Below are 24434 nucleotides of genomic sequence, written 5' to 3' on the forward strand. Positions count from 1 at the left end.
TAAAGACAAGAGAGATATAATAATGTATAGTTAACTGTCAATTGGGACATTTTTCTTGGTTTAAGTCAAGTCAAGTTTATTATAAAGCCCATTTCATACACAAAACGGTAGCCCAATGTGCTTCACATAGTTAAAACAATCACATATTTAAATGTCACATCATGTTATGTATAATAAAATCAAGGAGTATTGATATGGAACATAGTACACAAAATAAACCATGCAGCTGTGATGCCAACTGCAGAATATGCTACTGCATAAAATGCTGTGATAGAACTGTCGTATAGCATAAGAGCTGCCTCGTCTGGCTCTGTGGAGCAGCTTTTAGGTGGACGGCTGTTGGACGGAGTTGCTGGCAGGATATAGTTTTATTTCCAACAGGAGGTGCAGGTAAATTAAGCATTGTTTGTGAAACTGAGGTGGACATTGAAGATACAGAAATTGTTTATTTTCTAATCCCTTTTTAATTGAAAGTTCTAATTAAAAATGGCCATTTTATTTCCAATGATTAACCCTCCCCCCCTCCAGCAATGCTTTTTGATGTAGCAGTGGTCATTAGCGTCTCTGTGTAACTTTTTCCTGCTGTCTCTTTAATGCCATTCCAGCCTCCAAATCCTTCGTTTTATTTTCTTCTCTCGCTGTCGACCACGGATAGCTGTCTGTTCCGATGTGGTGTAATCTGACTCACCAGAGCAAAGCCATGAACTTCAGAGCTACTGGAAATCTCTTTCTTACCATTAAAAGTTTGGACTAAAGTTTGGACTTTGATCAACGATCTCTAGCCCATGGGTTACGAAAAAGCCAAAGCTAAATGACTTTCAGTGTTTTAACTTTAAGGGTTTGCCTTAATAAGACTGAGTGGTTCCATTTATTGCACACGCTTGAGCCCGTTTCCAAATTTGTATACCTTTCTTGGCTGTTTCTGGCTCTTGCTCCTCAGAAATGGCACTGACACATTTTCAATGAGTACAGCAGGTGGAGATTCACCGCTGCAACTTTGGTATTCTGAGTCACCAAGCAAGCTAATTGTGACAGCATCAAAGGGTGCCATTATGTCTGCAACAAATGTCCCAAACATCTTTTTTGTTAGTTGTTTGCACAAACCACAGAGACTATTATGCACATTCTTGAAGAGTTGCATCAACGAATCTGGGATGTTTTAAACTCTGTCAGCTGTGTGTCATCCAGAAATCAAGCTAACTGGATTAAGGCGATCTCGAATTAGAACACGGATAACGTACCATTTTTATATACACTCAAAGGACATAATGATGTAGAATAAATGACACAGAAGTGGTCTGGTACATCACCGTCAACAAGGAGATAAATGGCACTTGCAGTGTTTTATTATGCTGGATCATGAATTGTTGAGTTAAAACTTTCTCCTACACCTTCACTATCATCTTCTTTTCTACTGCAGTCCACCCACACTTGCTGGGTTTGACGCGGAGGGTGGCTGACCAAGAGTTTGTTTTTGACATGCTGGGAGTGAGAATGTGTTAGAATACCCAGAAAATCTCATGTGAAAATCTATCTTGAAAATACCCGTACATTTAAAGTCAACATGACATGACATAAAACTACATGATGCTGTCCCTGGACTAGCCATTAGCTTATCAGTCCTGTAGGATGTATGATGTATTCATCCAAACCGAGGTTATTCTACCAAGACATTATAATTATTTCAAAATTTTACACATACACCTAAAAATGTCAAAATTGAGACATATTTTAAAACAGTGTTATTCCTATTAGGAACACTGAGTCACCTGCCTTCAACATATCTAAGATTTATCCGAGCAAAGGACAGTTTGACCTGCCTCCGGTTATGATTAATGACACTCTTTATATCACAGTTCTGCACTTTTACTGAAAACGTCACATTTTTGATTTCATATGTGATTTTTCAGTGATTTTCTTATTGCTGTATTTTCTGATGCAAACATTATCTAACCTGCTTTTGGCTCACTAAAAGGTGAGGTCCATAGTGAATTCTGTGCTAAAATGTTGCAGATTTTTCCACCTTTTTTGTTCAATTTATTTATTTTTTATTACAATTTAAATGAAGCACTTCTGTCTTCTTCAGTAAACCATAAATCTTTGGAAGACTTGATAGAGGAAAATCAGTGTAAGCTGTACATCTAAATAAAATCATTTGGCATTTAATTAATTATAGTGAATGTGTTTGTTCCCACTAACAGTTTTTTCCTTATTTACATTAAAGCTCATTATTCTAACCTTCCATGGCTTTGGACTCTTTTCTCCTGCACGTTTTATTTGATTTTCCAAAGAGAAACCCATTATGGGTAAACTAAACAGACTAATAAACAGCGTTATCAGAAAGACTGCATAGTTTGGGCAACAATACAGAACTACTTCAGTAATGACTGACTGGAAAAAAGGGCAAACACATGTAAAGGTGCAGTAAATGACCGTAGGTTTAGATGCATCTACCTCATTGTGCACCTGTGTGCATGTTTTTGCATGCTGATTTTCTGCTGGCTGCTGGCTCTTTGCAGATAAGGCCTGGTCTTTTGGGGGGGCACTTGTGGCGGACTGATATTGCCTCTCAGTAATGCCAGGCTGCTTTGGGAGTTGCGCCGACCCTTAGGCATCAGCCCAACACAATTAAGAACAAGGAAAGCAGCATGTGTGCTGCACGCAGGGACCAAAGGCCACACTGACTGCCTTGCTTGTATTGTTCTCACACCAATTTAGTGGGCTAGACTGCGTGTAAAACAGTATTTATATTAATTATTAACCATTTCTTGCCCGCAGCTTCAAGGGTGGTATTGATTGTTCTTTATTTAATCTGGTGTAGACCAATGTGTTTTATATTTCTAATTTACCTGCATTCTGTTCTAAATTAGTGTTTACATCTCCAGGGTACACAGGTTTAATTATTTGATCATAGCAAGTAGCTCTATTCTAGGATGTGATACTGAATCATATTTGTATTTATTTTGTGCAGGAAACTAGATGTATCCATTCAAATCAGATGCATAATCGTTTTGGCTAATGTTGAACATGACCAGTTCATCTGAAACCTAAAACTCCTTTTTAGGGTCCATGAATGCAAAGTGCAACCATTTTCTTCCCTCTATGAATACACTTTAGTTAATTATTAATTGGTGTTAGCAATAACAGTTTGTCCATGTGGAGGTTCTAAATTAAAGGCGTTATGGTCAAAAAGAGACCTTTTTACTTTACCTTCACCATTTTAGAAGAAGAAAAAACATATTTTATATAGCGTCTCTCAATATAAAAATCGGGAGGTGCTTCATAAGAGCAAAATAAAGGTGATTAAAAAAATAACATTTAAAAAAACTCCAACCAACCAAATGAACAAACACAAAAATCTCAGAAAATCTTCAAGGGAGATGTTTCAACAAACCCTTTTTCTCACAATGAAAAATACATAGGGAACAGAGCTGCAGTAAGATGTGTTTTTCTTTCTGGTTGTCAGTTTTAAACATTTTGGCAGGTATTCATGGCACCCAAGTTTGAATATTTCACACAAATTCCATCTAGCTACACTTGTTTTGTATATTTTGGACTAAAAGTGTGATGCTCACATTGGCTGTGGCTGCAGTGTAATGGAAGTCCAAATGCATCCAGTCCAAACGAAAGGTTTCCTTTTTCTTATATTTTCCACCCACATTCTTTAGTAAAATGAGGACATTTGAAGGTAAAAAAAACAACTAAAAGTTTCCCAAAGAAGCTAAATTAATCTTTGACTAGCATATTTCACTGTATTTATCTGAAATTTGATAGGCGTATTAATGATCCACAGATTTTCTTAAAGAGGTCCTTCACTGATAATTGAAATACATTTGCAGCGGTCAATGGTGGTCTAATGAATCCCTTGTATGTTAGCCGGGGGGGGGGGGGGGGGGGGGGGGGGGGGGGGGGGCTCCGGTGCACCTGTTTCAGCACAGAGAAATCAGCCAGAGGAGAAACTAGATTCAGACAGCAGGATTTGGAGTCTTATTTCCTGATATTTGGACATCTCGCTTTGGATTGGATAACAGCAACGTGACTCTACCACTGACTCTGTTTGGTTTATCTCCACAAATAAAGCAAGCCTGAAGGAGTTCTGTCTTGTTGCGGACTTGCTAATGCTAATAAATAACTTCTACTAGCCAAGACATTCTTTGCTATTTCCTGGATACTAAAACAACAACAGCTTTCCCCGTCGTGAGTCAAGATGGGTTGGTCCAAATATGTTAAGTGACAGTGTGATGTAGATCTGTCAGGGTTTTCAAATCCTGGAGTTTCACCTTCTATTTTCTATCAGAAGCTAATGCAGGAGACAGACTTTTTTTAAGTTCAGCCTGCATATAAAACTCACAATGACGGATCATTTTCATAAATAATAAGTAAAAACTGGTTTCTCCGTGAAGAACCTCTAACTCTGACAGACCAATTCTAACTTAATCACCAGCAATCAATAGAAAAGGAAAATGTAGTAATTGATTTTTAAAAATGAGATCATATTTATGCTGTTGCAAAGAGATTGAAGGGGAGACTTCATCAACTACACAAACATCTGTTCATTTAAAATGTAACTGTTGGATTTAAAATAGCATATTTTCCTGTTTTCATGATAAGTCTCTGCATAGACCATGTGTGTTCTTACTTGATAATCTAAGGTAGAAAGTTGTAATCTGTATCACATTTTCTTTTATGAGCTTCCAGAAGTCATAGAGAAAACAGATACATGAAAGGACATAAAACGCACCACACTACAAACCCTTTTCACTATGTGTAAGGTGTGAGCCCGGCTTCTTCCGGCTCTTGGAGAGTACAGACGCTTTTTTCCTTCTCTACTCCCAATCTTATCCCAAGGCTCTTTGTCTGTCTTTGGGTGGACGGCGCTTCTGCATTTTTTCTGGGAACTGGAAATTATTAAAAATGGACCTAGTCAGTTGGTCTCTCAACGCGATTGACAAAATTTTTTCAACGATGACAACGGGATAAGGGGCTCCCGGGTGCCCCTCTGGGACAGATCCAGTTGGGCATATCATGGACTCCTGGAAACAGTGGAACTTGATCTGCCCCTCTCAACTGTCTGTAGAGGATTTTGAAGACGTCTGGATATTCGTGGTGTTGGTGTCAGGTTTATTGCTGTTTGGCCTGAGTGGTTACCTGGGTTACCGGAAAATTAATAAGCTTTCGAGGAATATTGGCTCAATCCCGGAGCTCAGGGATGGATTACACCACGCTGTGAACGCACAAACTCATATAATTGTCGAGATGAGTCATAAGCTTTGAACTTTGGCTGAGATTCAGACTCTGGCACAGAAGGTGGATTTGATCAAAGAGAGTTGACGGGACAGCACGGTTGGGAACAGATTAATTTATGCCATTATTGGATCGAGAGGGGTTGGAGATCAACAGAAATTTAAGGCAGAGAGGAAATTATCTCTGTCTGACCCCAAAACAAGTTCTTATCTGAATCTGGTGCCCTTGAGCCTGTGAGGCTGAAGTGATTACTCCCCCTCAGAAGAAATGTGGAATGCTGCCGTCGCCATGGCAACTCTGTCTCCGTATCCCAGCCTGGGCGGGACTGCGACCAGTGAAGGTCGTGGAACTGTTTCCAGGAGTCACTGTGCTTTCTAACCCAATTACCTCCCTCCCCTGTCCAAACGGAGGTGACAAACTCTGCTCTCTACCTCCCCACCTAGTGGACACTAATGTTGTGTGATGTCTGAAGTCTGTTGCATTTCTGTCTGGGGTGTTTTTTGCATAGCAAAGCTGCCCTCCCTGTGGAGGGTAACTCTGAAGTGCCTTTTTTTCCTCCACCTGACCCAATCCTCATGTAAACCCTCTGATCTCTATTAAGGTAGCGCGACTCGGGTTGTGAATGACCACAGTCACCAATTCTTGTCATGTGTCAATGCCTATGTATGTATGTCTAATCTCAGAATTGTGTGTACTGAAACTCTAATTTCCCTCTGGGATTAATAACGTATATTTGAATTGAATTGAATTATCAGGGTGGGTAAACACTTGTCTGTGTGGGATTTATTGGTTGCAAAGGGAATGTAGGACCCCATCACCCTCCTGCACGGCCGTGGTTATCTGCTTTACAAGACCGTTGGCGCATTAGAGCCAGGCCTGCTGAAAGCTGTGTAAGCTCCTGTGTGCAGCACCCCCATAAGAACACAAATGTGTTCTCACAGTAGTAAAACAGATAAACACATGCAGCGTGACCAACAAGGACTTGTTTTTCTCTTTTATTAAAGGTATGGCAGAGGATGTTTCTGATTTTCAGGAAAGAACCGCCCTCTCCACATTTTGAAAAAAAAAAAAACTGCGCCTGTGAGAGGGTGCCCAGTTATCCTCATGCACGCTCTGTTTACAAGTAGCGGCCGGCGACGAAGCACTTAGTAGTAATCTGAAATGAATTTCTCCAAATAGCATACCGAACTTTAGCTTACCTGTCCAGCAGAAAACTGGCGACAGAGGCGTCAGTTGGGAGCCCAACCTTCACTTTGCGCATGTGCAGGAAGTGAAAGCTACCCAGCAACGAGCACGTATGACGACGGCCTTGCGTGAATGGTTCTCCTGAGTGACTGACGGTTATGCGAACCAACAGTTCAGATGATTCAGCCAAAATAAAAAGATCCTCCGTTATACCTTTAGGTTGGCATTCTTTTGCATGCCACTTACAGCGATAATTCACATCTTTTAAAGTTGGTTTCACGGAAAAGTCAATGGATAGATTCTGAACAGCCTCAGTTTGAAGAAACAGATGAGGCCTGACTGGGTTGACAAGCCATTGGTTAATCAGAATGGTGCTGAGATTAAAGTGGATCTGTGACACCTCAATACGTTTTAGGTCCATAGACATGATATTTATGAATATTTATGCAGCATTACACAATTATTTGTATTGACATTTTTTGCTTTTGGAGAAATTAGCATGGTACTAGCTATCTTTAGCACATCACTGGTTGAATCTTTGTAATACTTCTTCTCCAATAACCATGTAATGTTAAACTGACAAAACAATATTTTATTCTTTTAGAAACTCACTTCAAAAGATCTGAACTGTTCTCATAAAGAAACATGACAGTGAGGACAACAAAGAGTTAAAGGAATCACACACTTGTTTTTCTAATACATCTACTGTGGTCTAGTGTGAATAAATGCACTGTGAGTCGTTGTCTGTGAAAAAAAAGCTCTGGTGCTCCTGTTTCCAAAAGTAGAAACTTGTCTGAGGAGTAGGAGATTTGGAGTCTTTCTCATTTATATTCATGACATGCGGACATCTTGCCTCTGATTGGCTAACAGCAACTTTTTCACTGCCTTCATTAACCTTTCTTTCTTGGGGAAAAAATGCCACATTGATGTGTTATTGCCACAAATTACACGAGCCTGAAAATGTTCCACTTGTTCTGGAGCTCTTTCGCAGTTTCGAGCCAAGGTGGATGAGTCCACAAGTGTAATTTTACAGTGTGACGCAGAACTGTGGAGCTTTTCCTGACTCAAGCCTTTCCTCATCAATTTTCTTTTGGCAGCTAAAACAGGCAGTGAAACTTGAAGAATATCCCTTTGTTCAGCATGCATGTGAAACTCTGAGTGACCAATCATACTTCAGGATGAACAAGTAACAAACGTTTCTCAGTGAACCTCCGCTTTAAGTGGTGTTATTTTCTTTCCATCCCTCCTAAAAACCACACAGGCATTAATCTTCTTTAATAACAAGTTAGGAATTTAACTAGCTCACGTCACTTTTTGCATAGTCATGTGTTTTTGTGTTTAAAATTAGGCAAAATGTGCATCATGCAAAAAATGTTCTCAATTCAACATGCAAGACTTTAAAATCTAAAGCAGCTCCATTTGTAATTCAGGGACAGGGCAGCACAAACTGTGTTTCAAACATAAAAGTATTGGTTCTTCCTACATATTTAAACATGTATAATTATCTTACAACCCCCCTTTTGGCATTACTCGTCTATCACTTGCAGACACAACCTTTTTCTGTCACCATCACTAAGTTTAAAATCTCTTAAAATATGCTCTAAAAGGCTGATTTATTCTTTGGAGTCCTCTGACTTTGAAACACGAGGCTGTTTCTCAGATTTCTTCTTAGATTCAGAAAATAGAAGAGAATAACACATAAATCAAGTCATGTTTTATGTGTGTGGACAGGAATGGAAGTGGCATGGTGTGTTACGTGTGCAGTTGTATGCTTTTGGTAGTGGGTTAGAAAGATGAATGGGATGTGAGATGTAAAGGGGCATTGGAGTTGTGTACCTGGAACCCATTAGGGACATTTTTTTCTCGTCTCCAGCCTCAGCAGGCCTCTTTCTTCTGCTGTTTTTGAGAAAAACAGATTGATTGACATCACAGCAGTGGATCAGGGATTAGAGGTGCTTTTGTGGTTGTTAGTGTTTGTGTGGTTGGCAGTATTGAGTCATTTCTGTCTTTCTGCTGTGGTTTCTTCTAGTGATGCTGTATTATAAATGATGTCATCTTACAAAAGAGAGTTGCTCTTGATCACCACAAAGATGGACATCTACAGAACATTTGGTGGTATAAAAAAATCTAACAGTATGGAAAGCATTTTATTTTTAGTTCTTTGGTTATCTACAGTGAGCAGAACTTTAAATATGCTGTTTCAGTTCTGCTAAATTTGAAATACAAACATCGTTCTGTTGGCGTAGCTATAAGATGAAACCTAAATTCATTCCTGTCTCGATTTTTTTACCCCAAAATGTTAGATATTTATTGACTTTTGAGGATTTCACACATCAGTGCTGATTCATTTAGCAGTTGACAGAGCCCAAAAAGATTTTTTATTTAAAAGCAGGACTGTGTGAGATTATCAAAAGGATTTGTTGGAAATTCAGGGTACATGCACATTAACAACATCGAGTGTCCCCCTAATAATTATCGTTTTGTTATCAAGAAAGAAAATCTGATAAATGTCAGTGTGGCTGTGTGTTGTGACATGTTTTGTATACCCTTGACAAGTGCAGTAGGCGCACTGCTTATTTAGTCAATTTGAAAGCAGATGCTTCATCTGTGCACTATATTCCCTTCCAGGGTCCCGTCTCCGTCAGGAAGACTTCCCTCCCCGCATTGTGGAGCATCCTTCAGACCTCATCGTCTCCAAAGGGGAGCCGGCCACTCTCAACTGTAAGGCTGAGGGCCGTCCAGTGCCGACGGTGGAATGGTACAAAGATGGAGAACGAGTTGAAACAGACCGCGACAACCCCCGCTCTCATCGTATGCTGCTCCCCAGTGGATCCCTCTTCTTCCTGCGCATCATCCATGGACGACGGAGCAAGCCGGATGATGGCAGCTATGTCTGCGTGGCCCGAAATTATTTGGGCCAGGCGATCAGTCACAACGCATCCCTGGAAGTAGCTAGTAAGTGCTGTTATTTTTGATGGTGTTTTCTTGTTGGTAACTGTCTAATACTACCCTGCACACAGTACACCAAAGGCAGTGGTTCTGAACTTTTTTCCTTGAGGACCCCTTTGCCTCCAAGTCTACTTTGCCTTGGGCCCCCAAATGCCTTGAAACGGCCCTGAGTGTGGGGTTTAGGTCTGAAGCTGATCTGAATTGTATCAAATTTCTAAATATTACATGCTTATAAATAAGCATAATGGGATAAATCTACCTACCCTTTCCTCTTGATGCATTTTGTTTGGATTTCTTGTTTTTATTTGACTATTTTCCCATCCTGTCTGTCCTTATCTTCCTGCATCTCGTTTCAGTCCTCCAGAAAAACTGCTTCCTGGCTTTCATACTTTTTTTACCTCATGAGTTACTGTTGATCTAAGCAGAACAAACAGATCCACGGGCCTCAAAAATAGTGGTGTGCACACTGCACGGTCATAACAGAGAGGTGAAGTCACCGGGCCGCAGGTTTTGAGAGCTGCAGTGAATATAAGATTATGAGCAGACATAGTGCCCCCCCCCCACCCCACCCCCCCACCCCCCCAATGAGTCACACCTTGCTTGATTCTTTTGGGAATCCCTGTTTTTGCGCTAGCACATTGCTAAAGTGCATGAGTGTATTGTCTAAAGTACTGTCGGCCAATCCCACATATTACAACGTTGCTTTGGTTCTGTTCTTGTCCTCATCTCATGCAAACGTTACCTGGTGTCTAAGCCTCTTACTGACCTAGCAACATTCATAAAACTCCATGGTCAATGGAAGAGGGCTTGGTTGTTGAACAAGGGAGAAGAGAAGGAAAAGGAGAGTTCATAGTAGTCATGGTTGAGGGAATTGCTGAAGAGTAAGAAGACAGAAATAGTAGAAAGCTTTGAACACATATAACCCAGATTCTGAGTGGGACTGCCTATTTGAATCCTGTTGTGACCAAACCAACTTCCTCCTCTCTGCCACCTGGCATGCACACGTCATTCCTGAGGTTTACTCAAAAGCTTACTGTGCTGACCGTCTTGCAGATTTGTTATCTTGTACAGGGGAAGGTGTTGGCAGTTTAATAGCCTTTGTCTAGCATACAAATCAGTCAGTTTGCATGCTGCCTTAACACACGTGCATGTCTGTAAGCCACTGGTGATAGAAGGAGACATAACAGATGGGAAAGGCACTACATGTCAGTAAATGCAACTAAAAATAAAGTCATTAAAAATAAGCGCAGATGGTGTGTAATTGCAGGTGGAGTCATTGTTTTAAAAAACCAAACGCAATGAGCTGAGTCTGCACAATACCACACATAAAGAAGGCACTGACTGACTGACCAGGATTAAGGGGATGTTCCGCTCTTAAGTTACATTTAGTCCTTTTCTGTATTTCCCAGAGTTAGATAAGTGAGTAAAAAGCATTTTGTAACAGCGCAGTAATTCTCCTGGTCTGGCAGCAGTCCGCCTGCTTTAGCTTAGCAAAAAGTATGGAAGTGAGTAGCAGGAACTAGCATTTGTGTGCAAAAGTGATTAAAATTACTCAATGATGACACCAAGTATTCCTAGTGAGCTCAATAATCATGCCGACTACATGCCGATAATTATTTATTATCATTGTCATTAAATTGAAGTTGGACAGATGACTTGATTATGACTTGAAAATTCAAAGTTAAGGACTTGGACTTTCACATCATTGACTTAGGACTCGACTTGGACTTGGTTGTCTTTGACTTGGACTTGACTCGAGACTTGACTGGAAAGACTTGTGACACTTGTGACTTGCAAAGCAATGACTTGGTCACACCTCTGGAAAATACGACAGTGTGTACTGAATGGAGGACCCAGAGAAGTGTGGCGGTTCGGTGAGACCGACATTTGGATAGTCCAATAGTTGTTTCGGTCAAAAACGTCTTATTGGTGGTGGTTTTTAGACAAATGCAAAAGAACCATTTTATTCAATTTTTAACTCCACAATATATTTATAGCTATACAATGTTAGAGCATTTTTAAGAGGCTTTCGATAAATGTTTTAAGCTAATTTGTTTTCTAAATTTTTCATTGCAACTAAAGCCTCTCGGGGAAGAGTTTATTACTTGTAGTTCACAAAATTAACTGGCAGGTTTTAAGGTCGAGGGTGGGACACGGAGACTTGTTGAAGCTGCCTGGATGAATTATGCTTCCTTACTTCATCCTTCAGAGGTCACACAGATTCATGGGTCACCCTGGGGCTAGATGGTAAAACAGAACCGCCTTTGGCAAGAGCTGCTCAGGTGAATGGAACTGAGAAGCTGGGGAGACATAAAAATGTGCTGGATGGATCAACTCTTTTGTCTATTGTGTGAACATTTCTGTGGATTTTTTCAGGTTATTTGACTTACGGAGAACTGACATACCAAATTTACTAACTTGATTTATTAGGGTATGGTTTTAACAGAGGTGTGACATTGTGGCATCAACAAGTCATCTCCGTGTCATGTTTTTCTTCTGCTCAACAACTGAACCAGGTTAATTCGATGTGCTAATTGAAATCACCTGGTTTAATTGCTGAGCAGAACAAAAACATGGCATGGAGATGACTTGATGATGCCAAACAACACATTCTTACTCCAAGCGCGTCAAAAACAAACGCTTGGTCAGCCACCCTCCGCGTCAGACCCCTGACACCAAAAGTGCCCTTTTTCATCACTTACAGTATGGGCAAAAAGGGGTCTTTCCCTTTTCTGACTGCAGATCCCAATGCAGTGTAAAACTGACGCAATGGGATGTCTGCAACCAGGGGACCAAACAAGCTCATTGTACCTCACCCTAACCTTATCCTCTTGTTATTTAACCTTCCCCTCACCCCCATCCTAACCTTAACCATCTTGCTAGCGAACACATTAGTGATATGTCGGTCACTCTAAAAGCCGGCTCTATGAAGTGAACGGCGGGAGCCACCTTGCCATTGGTCGGGTTTGGACCGAGGCAACGCGAGGGGGAGGTTTCAACTACCACGGTGGAGGTTAAAAGTAGAGGGTATTTGTAACCTCCCCCTTGCCAGGTGGTATGTTCTAACGTTCCCCTTGGGCGGCAAATGCAAAAATTTGCAGTCAGAAAGCATGGGAAACAAACGCTTGATCACAGTGAGAGTAACGTTTTAGGTAGCAAGAGGGTTAAGGTTAGGATGAGGATGAGGGGAAGGTTATAAATAGTAAAATGTTAAGGTTTAGGTGCGGTTAAATGAGCAGGTTCGGTGCTACATTAGCTGGCATCCTATCGCGTCAGTTTTACGCTGCACTGGGATCTGCAGTCAGAAAAGGGGAAAAAAAAACTTTTCGCACAAAAGTGACGTTAAAGGGAACTTTTGGCGTCAGGGGTCTGACGCGGAGGGTGGCTGACCAAGCGTTTGTTTTTAACGAGTTGGGAGTGAGAATGTGTTGCGCCACAATGTCACACCTCTGGATTTTAAACCATCCTCCTTGACATGTGGCCCATGCATGTGGAGTCAGTCAGGGTGCAATGATGTTGGTCTCAACTCAAAACTATTAGATATTCTGTGCAATGACGCTCAAACAGAGAATTGAAACAATCATTAGGTAAAACAAGATTAACTGAGCAGTTATGCAAACGTTTTAATTAGGGGTGGGAATTGATAAGTTTTTATCAATCTCAAGGGCATTGTCGGTTCAGTCTATCGATCCAATTCCTTATCAATTCCAGAGTAGTTCAATAGGTGACAAAAAACTAATTGCACACGGCTTCCTGCATTATAACTGTTTGTTTATTTGTGATGAATAATCAGTTGTACCTGTATCGGTTGGAAAGATCTTTCCAAATGTTCTCCTTTGTGCTCCCTGTGAAGGCAGAGTCATCTTCCTGGTCGGTGCAGTGTTTCTGTAGCTTTTGTAGAGCGGGAAAAATCTCACCACAGGTCAGACTTTAGCTGCTGGAGTCTGCTAGTGTGGAGGTGTAAAGATAAGGTAAATGAAGCTAACATGATAGGAAGTGTTAGTTGTTTAGATTCCTGCAGGATAAACAGGAGAGGACGTGAGAACGTCACCACTGCTGCTGCGTTGAAATTCACTAGTCTGGAGCAGGTCGAAACACGTCATTAACTTTAAGTTATCGCATATTTTGTGCCCAAATGCCTTTTCAATAATTTGGCATTTTAATGCATCTTAGTTAACATTCAAACATTCAGCCTAAAACCCTGCTGAAGGTTCTCAGTCATCCAGGTCATGGTAATCCTTCATTTAACCCCTTTGGATTCTGCCTAAAATGGTCAGTGTTGCGCCATCTTCAGGTAAAAACTCTGCACTGCATTTTTCTTTAAATCTTCCATCAATATTGGCTAAGAGGTACCCTATGACGTTAGCTGGTGCCACATGATGTCAGCTCTACCCTCTTGGTCTGCCAGGTAAAGGCATTTGTTGCATTTAAAAAATGGAAAGTGGGAGTGGAGTTCGACTCTGGTAGGGGGTGACTTGCTCTTTATACAGGTAGCATTTGGATTCATATGAGCACTGCTGCTGCCTAGTGACTGGGTGTGGTTTAGCATTCCAGCATGAAAAAAATATACTATAAATGATTGGATCCCCTGCTTATGGTGCACCCCATGACAACCCTTTGCAACCCCATGGGGTGGTGCACCCCATGGTGCACCCCACTAGCTAGGAAACACTGCATTGAACACAAAATAACAGATTGTTTAAAATGTTTAATAACAACAGATTAATTAACTTTGTACTTAATAATATTTCTCACATATTTTCTTATTAAAACAGTGTTATATGATAATAGCTTGGTAAGTCAGAATATTCAAATAACCTAATTACTTGTTTAGACCTATTGACCTTAGGTTTTAAATACATTTTCAAAATATTAATCGTGTTTCCAAAAATAGTCACTGACACGTCCCAATGAATTTACTTGATTGCCAGTCCCAAATTACTTGTCACTTTAAATGCCATGATGAGCTGATTGTGTCAGTTATCCAGGAGAGGAGAGACACGGCACACTGACAGTAATCCCTCAGAGAATTAGTCATTTGATCACCTGTGGAGAAAAATAAATGTGGAAATCAGAGTGGAAAATGTAGTGCTTAAAGAAGAAGCATCGATGCAATTCCAGAATAATTCTTCTTTGTGACTTTTTCTTTGATATAATGGAGGCAAAGGTGAGATGATGAAAAGCGAGTCGGCGACCGACAAAAGACGGAGCTAAAAGCTGACAGATATAAAGCAAAGTGAGCAGGAAAATCACGACAGAGACGGACGGGGACAGGAGACAGAGAGGATGAAGCGTCTGTCCATCAGGGCGCTGAAGGAAAACTTGTTGGCAGAGAATCGAGGTGACACTGTGGAGACAGTGACAGATGTAGTATGTGTTGGTTCCCAAAGCGTGACCACGGGGTGGAGATACTGTGTAAGCATACACAGCGTGCGCATACACACACACACACACACACACACACACACACACACACACACACACACACACACACACACACACACTCAGTGGCGAAGCCATTGCGAAGAGTGAAAGAGATGAAATGAGAAAACAGGAAAAGAGAGATATAATTTAGTTCTCATCCAATAAATGTCACTGAAGACACTCAGCATATTTTTTCCACCTGCAGGGACAGTGGAGGACCCTGGGAAATGAACACATGTCCTATTGACCTCAGCCACTTGATTCAATCACGGGGAGCTTTATTGAGGTGAAGGCAAAGTCACAGCCTGTGTACTCTAAAGGTTATTGGATAGCAGCACAGTTTTTAGGTCCAGTAAGAGAAAGGAATAAATGTTACTCTTAAACTAATTGGACATTGCCATTTGCTGGAGGAAGGAGAGGCTCATGGTGAGGTTGAAGGTTGAGCCACAACACAGCAGTGATGAAGTAATGAGCCATGGGGCAGACAACCATATGGTCACACTGTTCATCACACAACTGAATTAAACAAGGACAAAAAATAGTCCCTCACATCTTTCTGCTTGTAGATCCTTCAAGGGAATGCAATCCATTGTATCATTGGTGTTTAGAGACGTTTTTCACCAACATCATCAGTGCTTCTATCAAAACAGACTCAGATAAAACATTTTCTTCCAGTCTTCTAAAGTAGTTGAATATTTTTCTAAAAAATCAGCAAAATTTTAGATCAAGTCAATAAATCCCAGGAAAAACTTCCCGATATGTTTATAAACTTCTGAAAGAGGTCGAGTGTCTTTCTTCACAATAAACTAAACTCCCTCTCCTCTCAGTGATGGCAGTTGATTAGTTGGTTCACGTACTGCCAAGATTAGATAAATAAGAAGGTTGGAGACCACGGAGAGCCACAAAATCAATAATGAAACTTCAAAAGCAAATCTAAAAGATACTGGCAGCCAGTGCTGAGAGGTTATAAAGGTGGGACGTGTTTGCTTCTTATGGTCTATGTTTAAAAACACCTGAGTTCTCCACAAGTTGTTGTTTGGTGAAGGTCAGTAAAGAATCTAAGAGCAAAGCTTGAAAATGATTTCAGATAAATTCATTTTAGCTAAAAGGAAAAGAAAACTAAATGGAGGGTGGCAATAATTTTAATGTTTTGTTTTCATGTATTTTTTCTATAAATTGACTTATGATAGACAAAGCAGTGACTATTTTGTTCTTTGCATGTGGGAAAATGTAGGTTAAAATGCAAGATAAGGCACAGCTTTTAAATGAATAACCTGATAAAGACTGTGTAGAGCAGCGGCTTTTTAAAACATTATTAAATGTGTCAGAAAACTTTTTTAGAGGTCAGTGCATGCTTCAATACAACAAAACCAACTCTAGCGAAGGGTTTATAACTGTCAGGGAGCAGGGAGGTGGAGGACCCAAGTGCAGGTAACCAAACTTCCAGAAGTAGACAGGTGAAAAATAAATAAATAAATAAATAAACTGTAAAAGGTAAAAAAGCTGAACACAAGGATCGCTGGAAATAACTAAGGTGACACAGGGAGCGCAAACTAAAGTTAGAGAGAAGGTCAAACAGGGAGGGAATTAAATCCAGGAGGTGGAACAGGTGAAATGAATGGTGATTAATGACAAATGTGGTTACCAGGGATCAGTGGTGAAGACAAAAAATAGGGACACAGAACATGACAGTAATGCAGGTTAATTGGTTAAAACAAGTTACATTATTGACAGAACAGTTTAGGTTGAACAAAGTTAAATCTGTACTAGGGTAAGCATTAGAGGGGTTAGGGTTAGAGTCCTGTTTTATACTAAAGACACCTATGTGGTGAACTCATCATGTCGCAGTTAGCTCGAAATGATAAATGCAGCTGATTCTAATCAGAAAACAGTGAAACCTTGAGAACGTTTACTGCTAAAAATGTGTTGATGAAAGGAAAAATGCCCCAAAGGTAATCCCTGAGGAATTCCATTTGTGAAAGGAAATTGTGAAATAGCTGATCTTATTGCAGCATGTGCTGTGAATGACCAGCTAACATTCAGTCATTTTAACTATGTGTAGCCTACACCATATAGGCTTGAAAAGTTTGGGTGAGACTGAAATAATCAAAGAACAAGTGTTAAATGAAATTATTATTCTTAAAATAGCACTCTATTTGATGAAAAGTCCTTTTCTTTCCTTCAGTCTGCTACGGTATAAGATGGGAGTGTTGGCAGCACTCTAACCTGTTTTAAAAGCTGCCAACTGTTATATGTGTGAAGCATCCTGTTACTGTAATAACCAAGCAGATATTTCTAACTATGGCCAAGGAGTTGAATGTGTCTGAGAACGGTGGTGTGCGTGTGTGTGTGTGTGTGTGTGTGCGTTTTGATATTGATTTTTTGGGCTGTGCTGACATTGTACCTGCATACAAAGTTCCTAATGGACAAATAAAGTGAATTTAAATTTTCTGATTTGATTTGATACCAAATATAAAAGGAATGCACCATAAATACTAGTCACACATTGTCACACGATGTAGTCTAGTGATGCTGTGGCTTTCCTCAGAGCGCTGCCGATGTAGGGGGCGTTACTTCCTTCTCCGCTTATCTGCACATTGGATCACTCATGGGATCATGTCATCGGCAAGGAGGCCGCGGGCGGTAGAAGGCGACATCATCCTCTACTACCCGCAGATAAACAGAGAAGAAATTAACATCACCTGCATCGCAGTGCTCTGAGGCTACAGCGTTAGCCAAAAGTTGTCAGCAAAAAAAGGTAAAAACAAATCTACTGCACTGTAACCTTGAGTAGGTAGAAAGGCTATGCGGTATTTACGTGATCAAAACAAAAGCAGTACTGATATTAGAAATTAACAGAATTTCAATAAGACTTAGTAAACTAAGAATGGCTGGTGACTAATGGCAGTACAATGATTAGTAAAGAAAGCTAACCAGGAATTACTAAATTGTTGAAAACATTGATTGAACTAAAAGTGTAATTTGACCAAAACTAAGGCAGTGAAACTAGTACAATGTCAAAAAAAATAAAAAGCCACAAAACCTACACAACTGATTAAACACACACATATTACCCGTCAGACAGTAAAACTCACAAGATCAAACTTAATTATGAAGTAAACAAACATGGTGGAAAAGGAGCAGCACTTGCTTGCACTTCCATTGCCTTGCTTTCTGTTTGGCTACACATCACATTCAACAGGGAGCACGTTCGTTTATTTTTAAAAATCGGACCAAGGTAATCCAACACATTTGAAAACAGATTTATGGTTAGAGTGGCCTTGACATCCTTTTGAGCAAACAAGAGTGCCAAAAACATACCACACACGTTAGGATAATCTGATAAGATTATCTTTAGGGCTTTTATGATGTCACAGCCTTAACTTTGTCAAAATGGGAGATGTAGGCCAAAAATCTGCATGTTGATTCTGCTTTGTGAACTGGGCCTAACCTAATTAATATATACAGAAAAATCTGAACAAAATGTCTGCTAATAACATATATTTATTAGCGAAGTAAAAACTAAATGTAGAATCTGATGTGCAGTAAATGTGCTCATTTACCTTTAATTGCAAAAATTACAACAACAAATATGCTTTTAACCATTGACATATGTTCCATTTTTGACTGAAACCAATGGATGCTGCAATTCCAGCAGGATGCTTTTTAGTGCTGTTTTTGCTTCAGATGCCATATTTCACTCATGTTGTTGCAAAGTCTCTTGAAATTAGTTTCAGTTTTCACATTTTTCCCCAACACATTTATCTTTGTGCATCATATATTTTTTCACACCACTTTGATTTTTTGTTCTTTGGATAGTTTAAATATATTATTAATATTCTTGTTGTAGGACTTGTTTTAGTGTGTGAAGTGTATACATATTGTCTAAAAGAGAAACTCTGTGTTGCGGTGTGTACTTGCGGTGGTTAATTACATGAATGCATTAGCATGATAAACGTCTGCATTGCGACTCCACAATCTGTGAAGTCGACTGTGAGATGTGTGTAGCTGCACCAGCCTCAGAGATTGGCAGCACGGAGTGAGACCTCTGGTCAGTTTCCCCATCCAATTTCCTTTTATTATAATAATAATGCTGAAAACCTGTGAGTACAGGCGACGTACGAAGCAGCTTAGACAGATGTGGATCCTCAGAGGTCAGATACCTTCTCTGCCTTCCCTTAACCATTAAATAATGGCTCCTTACTTGAAATGGCTGTCAGCTGACAGCACCATATCTGCAGTTGCCTAGGATAAACACAAAGAGCTTTGGTAAGAGGTGTAGTATATCTAAGACAGCTGTCATTTCTCTCCATGCGGACAAGGATTGATAGAAAAGCACTGACACATTTTAAATGCTCTTCATTTACAGCCACCAGGATCTAAATCAGTAGAAGTAGTTATTTCCAGTTGGCTGTGACAGTCCATGAAGGCTGTGCAACCTCTTGTTCCTCATCCTGCTTTCTGCGCCTCATCCTCCCCCACTTGGCCCATGGTTAGATCAGTCAACGAATCAGTATCACACTTCGGGGACAGCTGGTTTGTGTTTACAGTCTGGAGACTGAGGCGAGTGCACTGCAAGCATTGTCTAAACAATTTTAGTCACCATATTCCCCTTGGCTCGGTATTTCTAAGAGGTTGATTTGTGGCAGAGTGTCAGAACGGAGGAGAAGAGTTTGTTTGGCTTGCAGCAGCGCAGTGAGGGAAGAGGCGAGGGCATGTACTCCGGAGATCCTGACACAAAACACATGGATCTGGGATGTGCAGCAAAATGATCAGGAAATAAAAGTTTGTCCTTATTGCAGATCTGCCGTGTTTTCTGTCAAATATTTGCTACTGAGCCAAGACATCTGTTGGTTTATTTAGGATGAATGTACCTTTACAGACAGTTTTATGTGCTATTCTGTAACAAACATCAAAATCTCACGTATATTATTTACCATAACAAATATGGTTTCCTTGTAAGATGTGCAGTAGTAAGCATATTCATAAAATCTGCTGAATCTAACTGCATGACTGATAATGAGCTAGCAGGTAATGAGTTATCAATGTGCTTGTGCTTTACTCTTCAGGAACCTGTTTGGTGGGGAAATGAGGTGTAAGGATGGGGTTGAGGTTAGAAAAGGTCCAAATAGATTAGATGATAAACATTTAAGCATTTATATCAGGGTCATGTAAGTGAAAATGCATTCATCATTGGTTGGTTCTAAAGAAATTAAGAAAAGTGTGTGTGTGTGTGTGTGTGTGTGTGTGTGTGTGTGTGTGTGTGTGTGTGTGTGTGTGTGTGTGTGTGTGTGTGTGTGCTCATGGTCCTGGATTTGGTGGAGCGTGGACATCCTCTTCTCCAGCTCTAGAACTTTCAGGCTCAGCCTCACACAGCCTGACACACCCAGGGCTGCGGGTGAGAGGCATGATGCAGGTGGAAGTAGACGGCAGGTAAAAACAGACAGCAGTCGAGCTCCAAAAAAGTTATTTAAAAAAGTTCACAGTGCTACAAACGGTTAAAGATTTTAGCACTGTAAAAGTTCAATAAACCAAAGAACTTTAAATGAAGTGTTTCAGGTTTTTCAGGCTTCAGTATTTGAGGAAGCTCATTTTAGATTTTAATACTTTCTATTTTAAATAAACCTTATCAGATGACAAGTGTTCAGAAATGTAAGAAATGCAGTTGTTTTAGCTGTAAGCTACCAAATCAGAGTGTGGACTCATTACTTTCACCATGCAGTCGCTGGTTTCATATAAAAATATCGGTGTGAACCAGGACAAAACTGAACCACAAACTGAATCACAGGAGGAACCTAAATCAACAAAACTCTGTTAAATAAGAATAATTTAGGCAGTGTGCCTCCAGCTGCTACCATCTGAGTGACATTAAGCATATGCTGTGGGTCTCTTCTCATATGCTGAGGTGTGTCTCCAAATCTTCTCCTCCCCCCTTCCAAATCACACCAGGTACCATTTTGTTGAAATGTATTCAGCTCTGATTGTTGCCAAGGAGATATTCTTTGAATCATCCCATTGCAACTGTCACATATCCCCCATTCCATTTCCTTTTCAACTTTTTGTGCTGCTTGCAGCTCCTCGCATCCTTTGACTAGTGACAAATCTGAATGTGAATCTTTTTCCAACATAACCCCGATGCTTGTTGCATCAGTTTATCGTGATGCCACACTCTTTTCCTGCACTCTTTTGCTGATTCCTAACGCAGCAAGACGAAACTTCCCAGAGGATAAAAGTGATCAACTTGTCACGTTGGGGATGTTTAGGACCCAAATATGCAGATTACCCAGGATGACTCGAGGCAGAAGTTAGTAAAAGTAAAAATTCTTTATTTTAGGAAGAACAAAAAAATAAATCCAAAATGGCAGCGGACCAAAAGTCCAAAAGTCCTGGAGAACAGGACACCCATAGCTCTCTTAGAGCACCAAAAACCTGGAGACCAAAAGCTCAAACAGAGCACAAACAAACACTGACAAATACACAATGGTCCGACAAGAACAATGAGACAAGGAGAGGCTTTATACACTGGGGCTGGAGTGATAGGAGACGAGGAGCAGGTGTGTGGGGAACTGGCACAGGTGAAAGCACTAATGAGGAGAGGAGCAGAGCAGAACACCAGACCTGACTGGGCAGGACAAACAAACACACACACACATACTGACACACACATAAACTCACACACACATATACTGAGCTGGGGAACATGAGGCTGGAGCTACAGCTAGAGGGGCTGAGGATGACTGGATGACACAGGACCTGGGAGGAATGATTTTAAAGGGCTACAACTTAAGACACATAACAGAGATGCAGACAAAGGACACATGAGGGCGCTAAGAGAATACAAAAGGGAATCTAGAGAGGGTTGGAGAAACATTAGGAGACACATGGGAAAAGACGCAGACCATGACACAACTCTGATGCTCAGAGCTCAGAGCTTTTTCTAATAACTCACATCTATTAATAAGGAGAAGCTTATCAACTTGCAATAAACCAGAGAAAAGAAGATCAATCTTGTTTTTGACTTTGTCAGTGTGGATGAATTAAGAGCTTATAGCAGCTCAGTAATCCTGCTGTCACTGAGATACGAGGAATGGTTTTACATTTGCTGTGATATTGAAGCTATCCATCCTCTATCTGTCACTCCATAATGTCACAGTGAATAGCAGCCGCCAGCCTCATCCGTGCTCCGGGTTAAAGCTAACCTCCTCCAGGGTCAAAGGTTGTGTCGTTTTTTTTTCCTTCTCGTCCATTTGCCGGTTTTCATTTTCCAGCACTTTTTGCCACGCTTTTATCTTTGCTGCATCAAATCACACAGCAGAAGTTAAAGAAAGAAGAGAAAAAATCAGAGTACAAAGTCTGACAGTTGCTTCTAGGCATGGAAATGAAAAATGAACGCTCTTCCAGATGGTGCGCTGTGTAATTGTGGTTCGATGATTGTTTGTGATTAAAATGCCAACTTTTTAGACTATCATTAAACTAATCAGAATTCTTATGCAATCTACTGGATTTGGCTGCATTTTTTTAAATTAATTTATTTTTTTGCTACCAAGCATGCATCATTTACTCCAAGCACTGGACAACTTTAGGATTGACCGTTTATTACTTTTCAAACAGGTTTGAGGGAATTGACTTCACACAAACTACTTTTTCACATTGTTTCACATTTGCTCAAGTAAACTACTATATCAAAGTAATGACTGTTTTTCTCTTTTGCATCGACGACAAACAGTAAAGCAAACGTTTAAATCAGCATGAATATTTTAGGACTTTTTGCATTTAAAACAACATATGTAAATGAGGCAGCTAATTTAAGATTTGGAATACTGTAGTCCTGTAAAAACAGTGTTTAACTGAAATTACGCTAAACAAAAGAAGATAGTTGAGAATAATTGGTGGTGCAGCAGCAGAGATGTGGAATATTCATCGGGTGGAGAGTTTGTGCTGTTCTCCCACCACAGCCAAAGATTCTAGGATATTTTTAATAGACTGCAGATGTGGTAATTTATAACATTCAGCAAAATAAAGGACAAAAAAGAGGGTCGTTTCTCAGCAGAAAGCAGAATAATGAGACAAACAATTCCAAGACACTACAAGCGTTCCTGTTCCTACTTGGCTGTCAGTTCTGCATCCCTTATTCCTCCACTTCTGTCCTCTCCTTCCTACTGGAGCACCACTCCCTCCCTCTCCCATGGGAATACTTTTGAACGTGCAGACAGGCTTACGAAGGAGCTACCATTGTTGAAGTTCCTAACGAGAAGCTTTAATGACCGATGATGTGCTTCCTGTTATAAAATTGTCAAACTCAGCTGCATGCAAACAAAAATCCTGCAAGTTTCCACTTCCGCGAACTCAGTCCTACATTATTATAGGTGCATCTAAACATGCATGAGCAGAGGATTGCACAGTTATTCTTGCATGCATCATATTGAATTGTTACTTTTGATTTAATAAAAATATATTTATTTTAAAGGTAATGGTACCTATCTCAGTATTCATGGCTATGAAGCATGGTACATCCTGGTTAATCATAGTTAAACAGACCATCACAGGACCAACACAGAGACACTTAAGTGGGACAACCATGGTGTCTTTATTTTTACAGTTTAGTTTAGACTGAATTACTTTTTTGTAGATTGCACAAACTGTTGAGCATCAGACAAATGTTACTTATCCGCTTATAATTAAAAACAAACATCAATTAAACAGACAGGCAATATGTTTGCAGTAACTGCATATTCATTCTCTATACACCAAATAACCACTACTCAATTTCTTCTAGCATTTATCTGAAAGGTCTCGTGTAACACTTGTTTCTTTTTCAATTACGATTGAATAGAGTTGCAAAGGTCTGCTAAACATCAACGTTTTCTTGAACCCCTATCCCCTACACTGACTGCACAAAGGTAAAACAACCGGATCAGAAAAAGTCAGCTAGGCCACAGAGAAAGTTAGCCTTCATGGTAACGCCCACCTTGGCGACTGTGGAAGGCTGTTGTAGATCCGGTGTCCAGGAGAGAGCAGAGCCCATCTTGGCTAGTAGACGCTAACCATTAGCAATAACAACTTAATTAAATGGCAGAACACCTTCATGCTTGTGTTGTTTGTAAAGACAACACATCAACTTTGCAATTAGAGTTAGAGTTTAGTTTGCCAATCTGAGGTTATACATTTGCATACATTATTAACATTAATGAGAAAGACCCATAATCTAGCCCCCTCCCTGCCCTCTATTACTCTGACAAACCTCTATCCTCTGAAAAAGGAGCATAAGAGCTTTTTATCCACAGAAAATGACCCACAACACATTTATTAATACAAGAATCTGCAGCTGATAATTGAAAAAAAAATAGTGAGACCTTTAAAAACATGTTTTCTGTGGTGTTGGCACAGATGGATTTGACTTGGTTCTATAAACCTGCCTTACAACCCCACAAAGGTGGAGATCTGGTAAACTGGTCCTGAAAGGGTGGCTGAGAAATGGGCTCAAAGAAGAGCGGCTGTTCCTCCTTGTCAAATAGTGTCAGCTGAGGTTGTTCTAGAAGACAGCTGAACAAACCTACAGAAAATTAAAACGTGTTTAAATTACACTGCTTGGCCAAGAAAAAATTTGCCACCTAAAGAAAAAGTCACACACT

General features: G+C 40.3%; 1 protein-coding gene across 4 annotated transcripts in view; it reads left to right on the forward strand.

Annotated features, from left to right (window-relative positions):
• Positions 1-24434, forward strand: part of LOC107386599 (roundabout homolog 1) — a 142577-nt gene that overhangs the window by 41879 nt on the left and 76264 nt on the right. For all 4 annotated transcript variants that reach the window (XM_054730647.2, XM_054730649.2, XM_015961118.3 and 1 more), the window contains one exon: positions 9058-9384. In XM_054730647.2, coding sequence (XP_054586622.2) covers positions 9058-9384 — 327 coding nt within the window. The remainder of the gene's footprint in view (positions 1-9057; positions 9385-24434) is intronic.

This window comes from Nothobranchius furzeri, chromosome 10 (genome assembly GCF_043380555.1).
Source record: "Nothobranchius furzeri strain GRZ-AD chromosome 10, NfurGRZ-RIMD1, whole genome shotgun sequence".
Classification (NCBI taxonomy): Eukaryota; Metazoa; Chordata; class Actinopteri; order Cyprinodontiformes; family Nothobranchiidae; genus Nothobranchius; species Nothobranchius furzeri.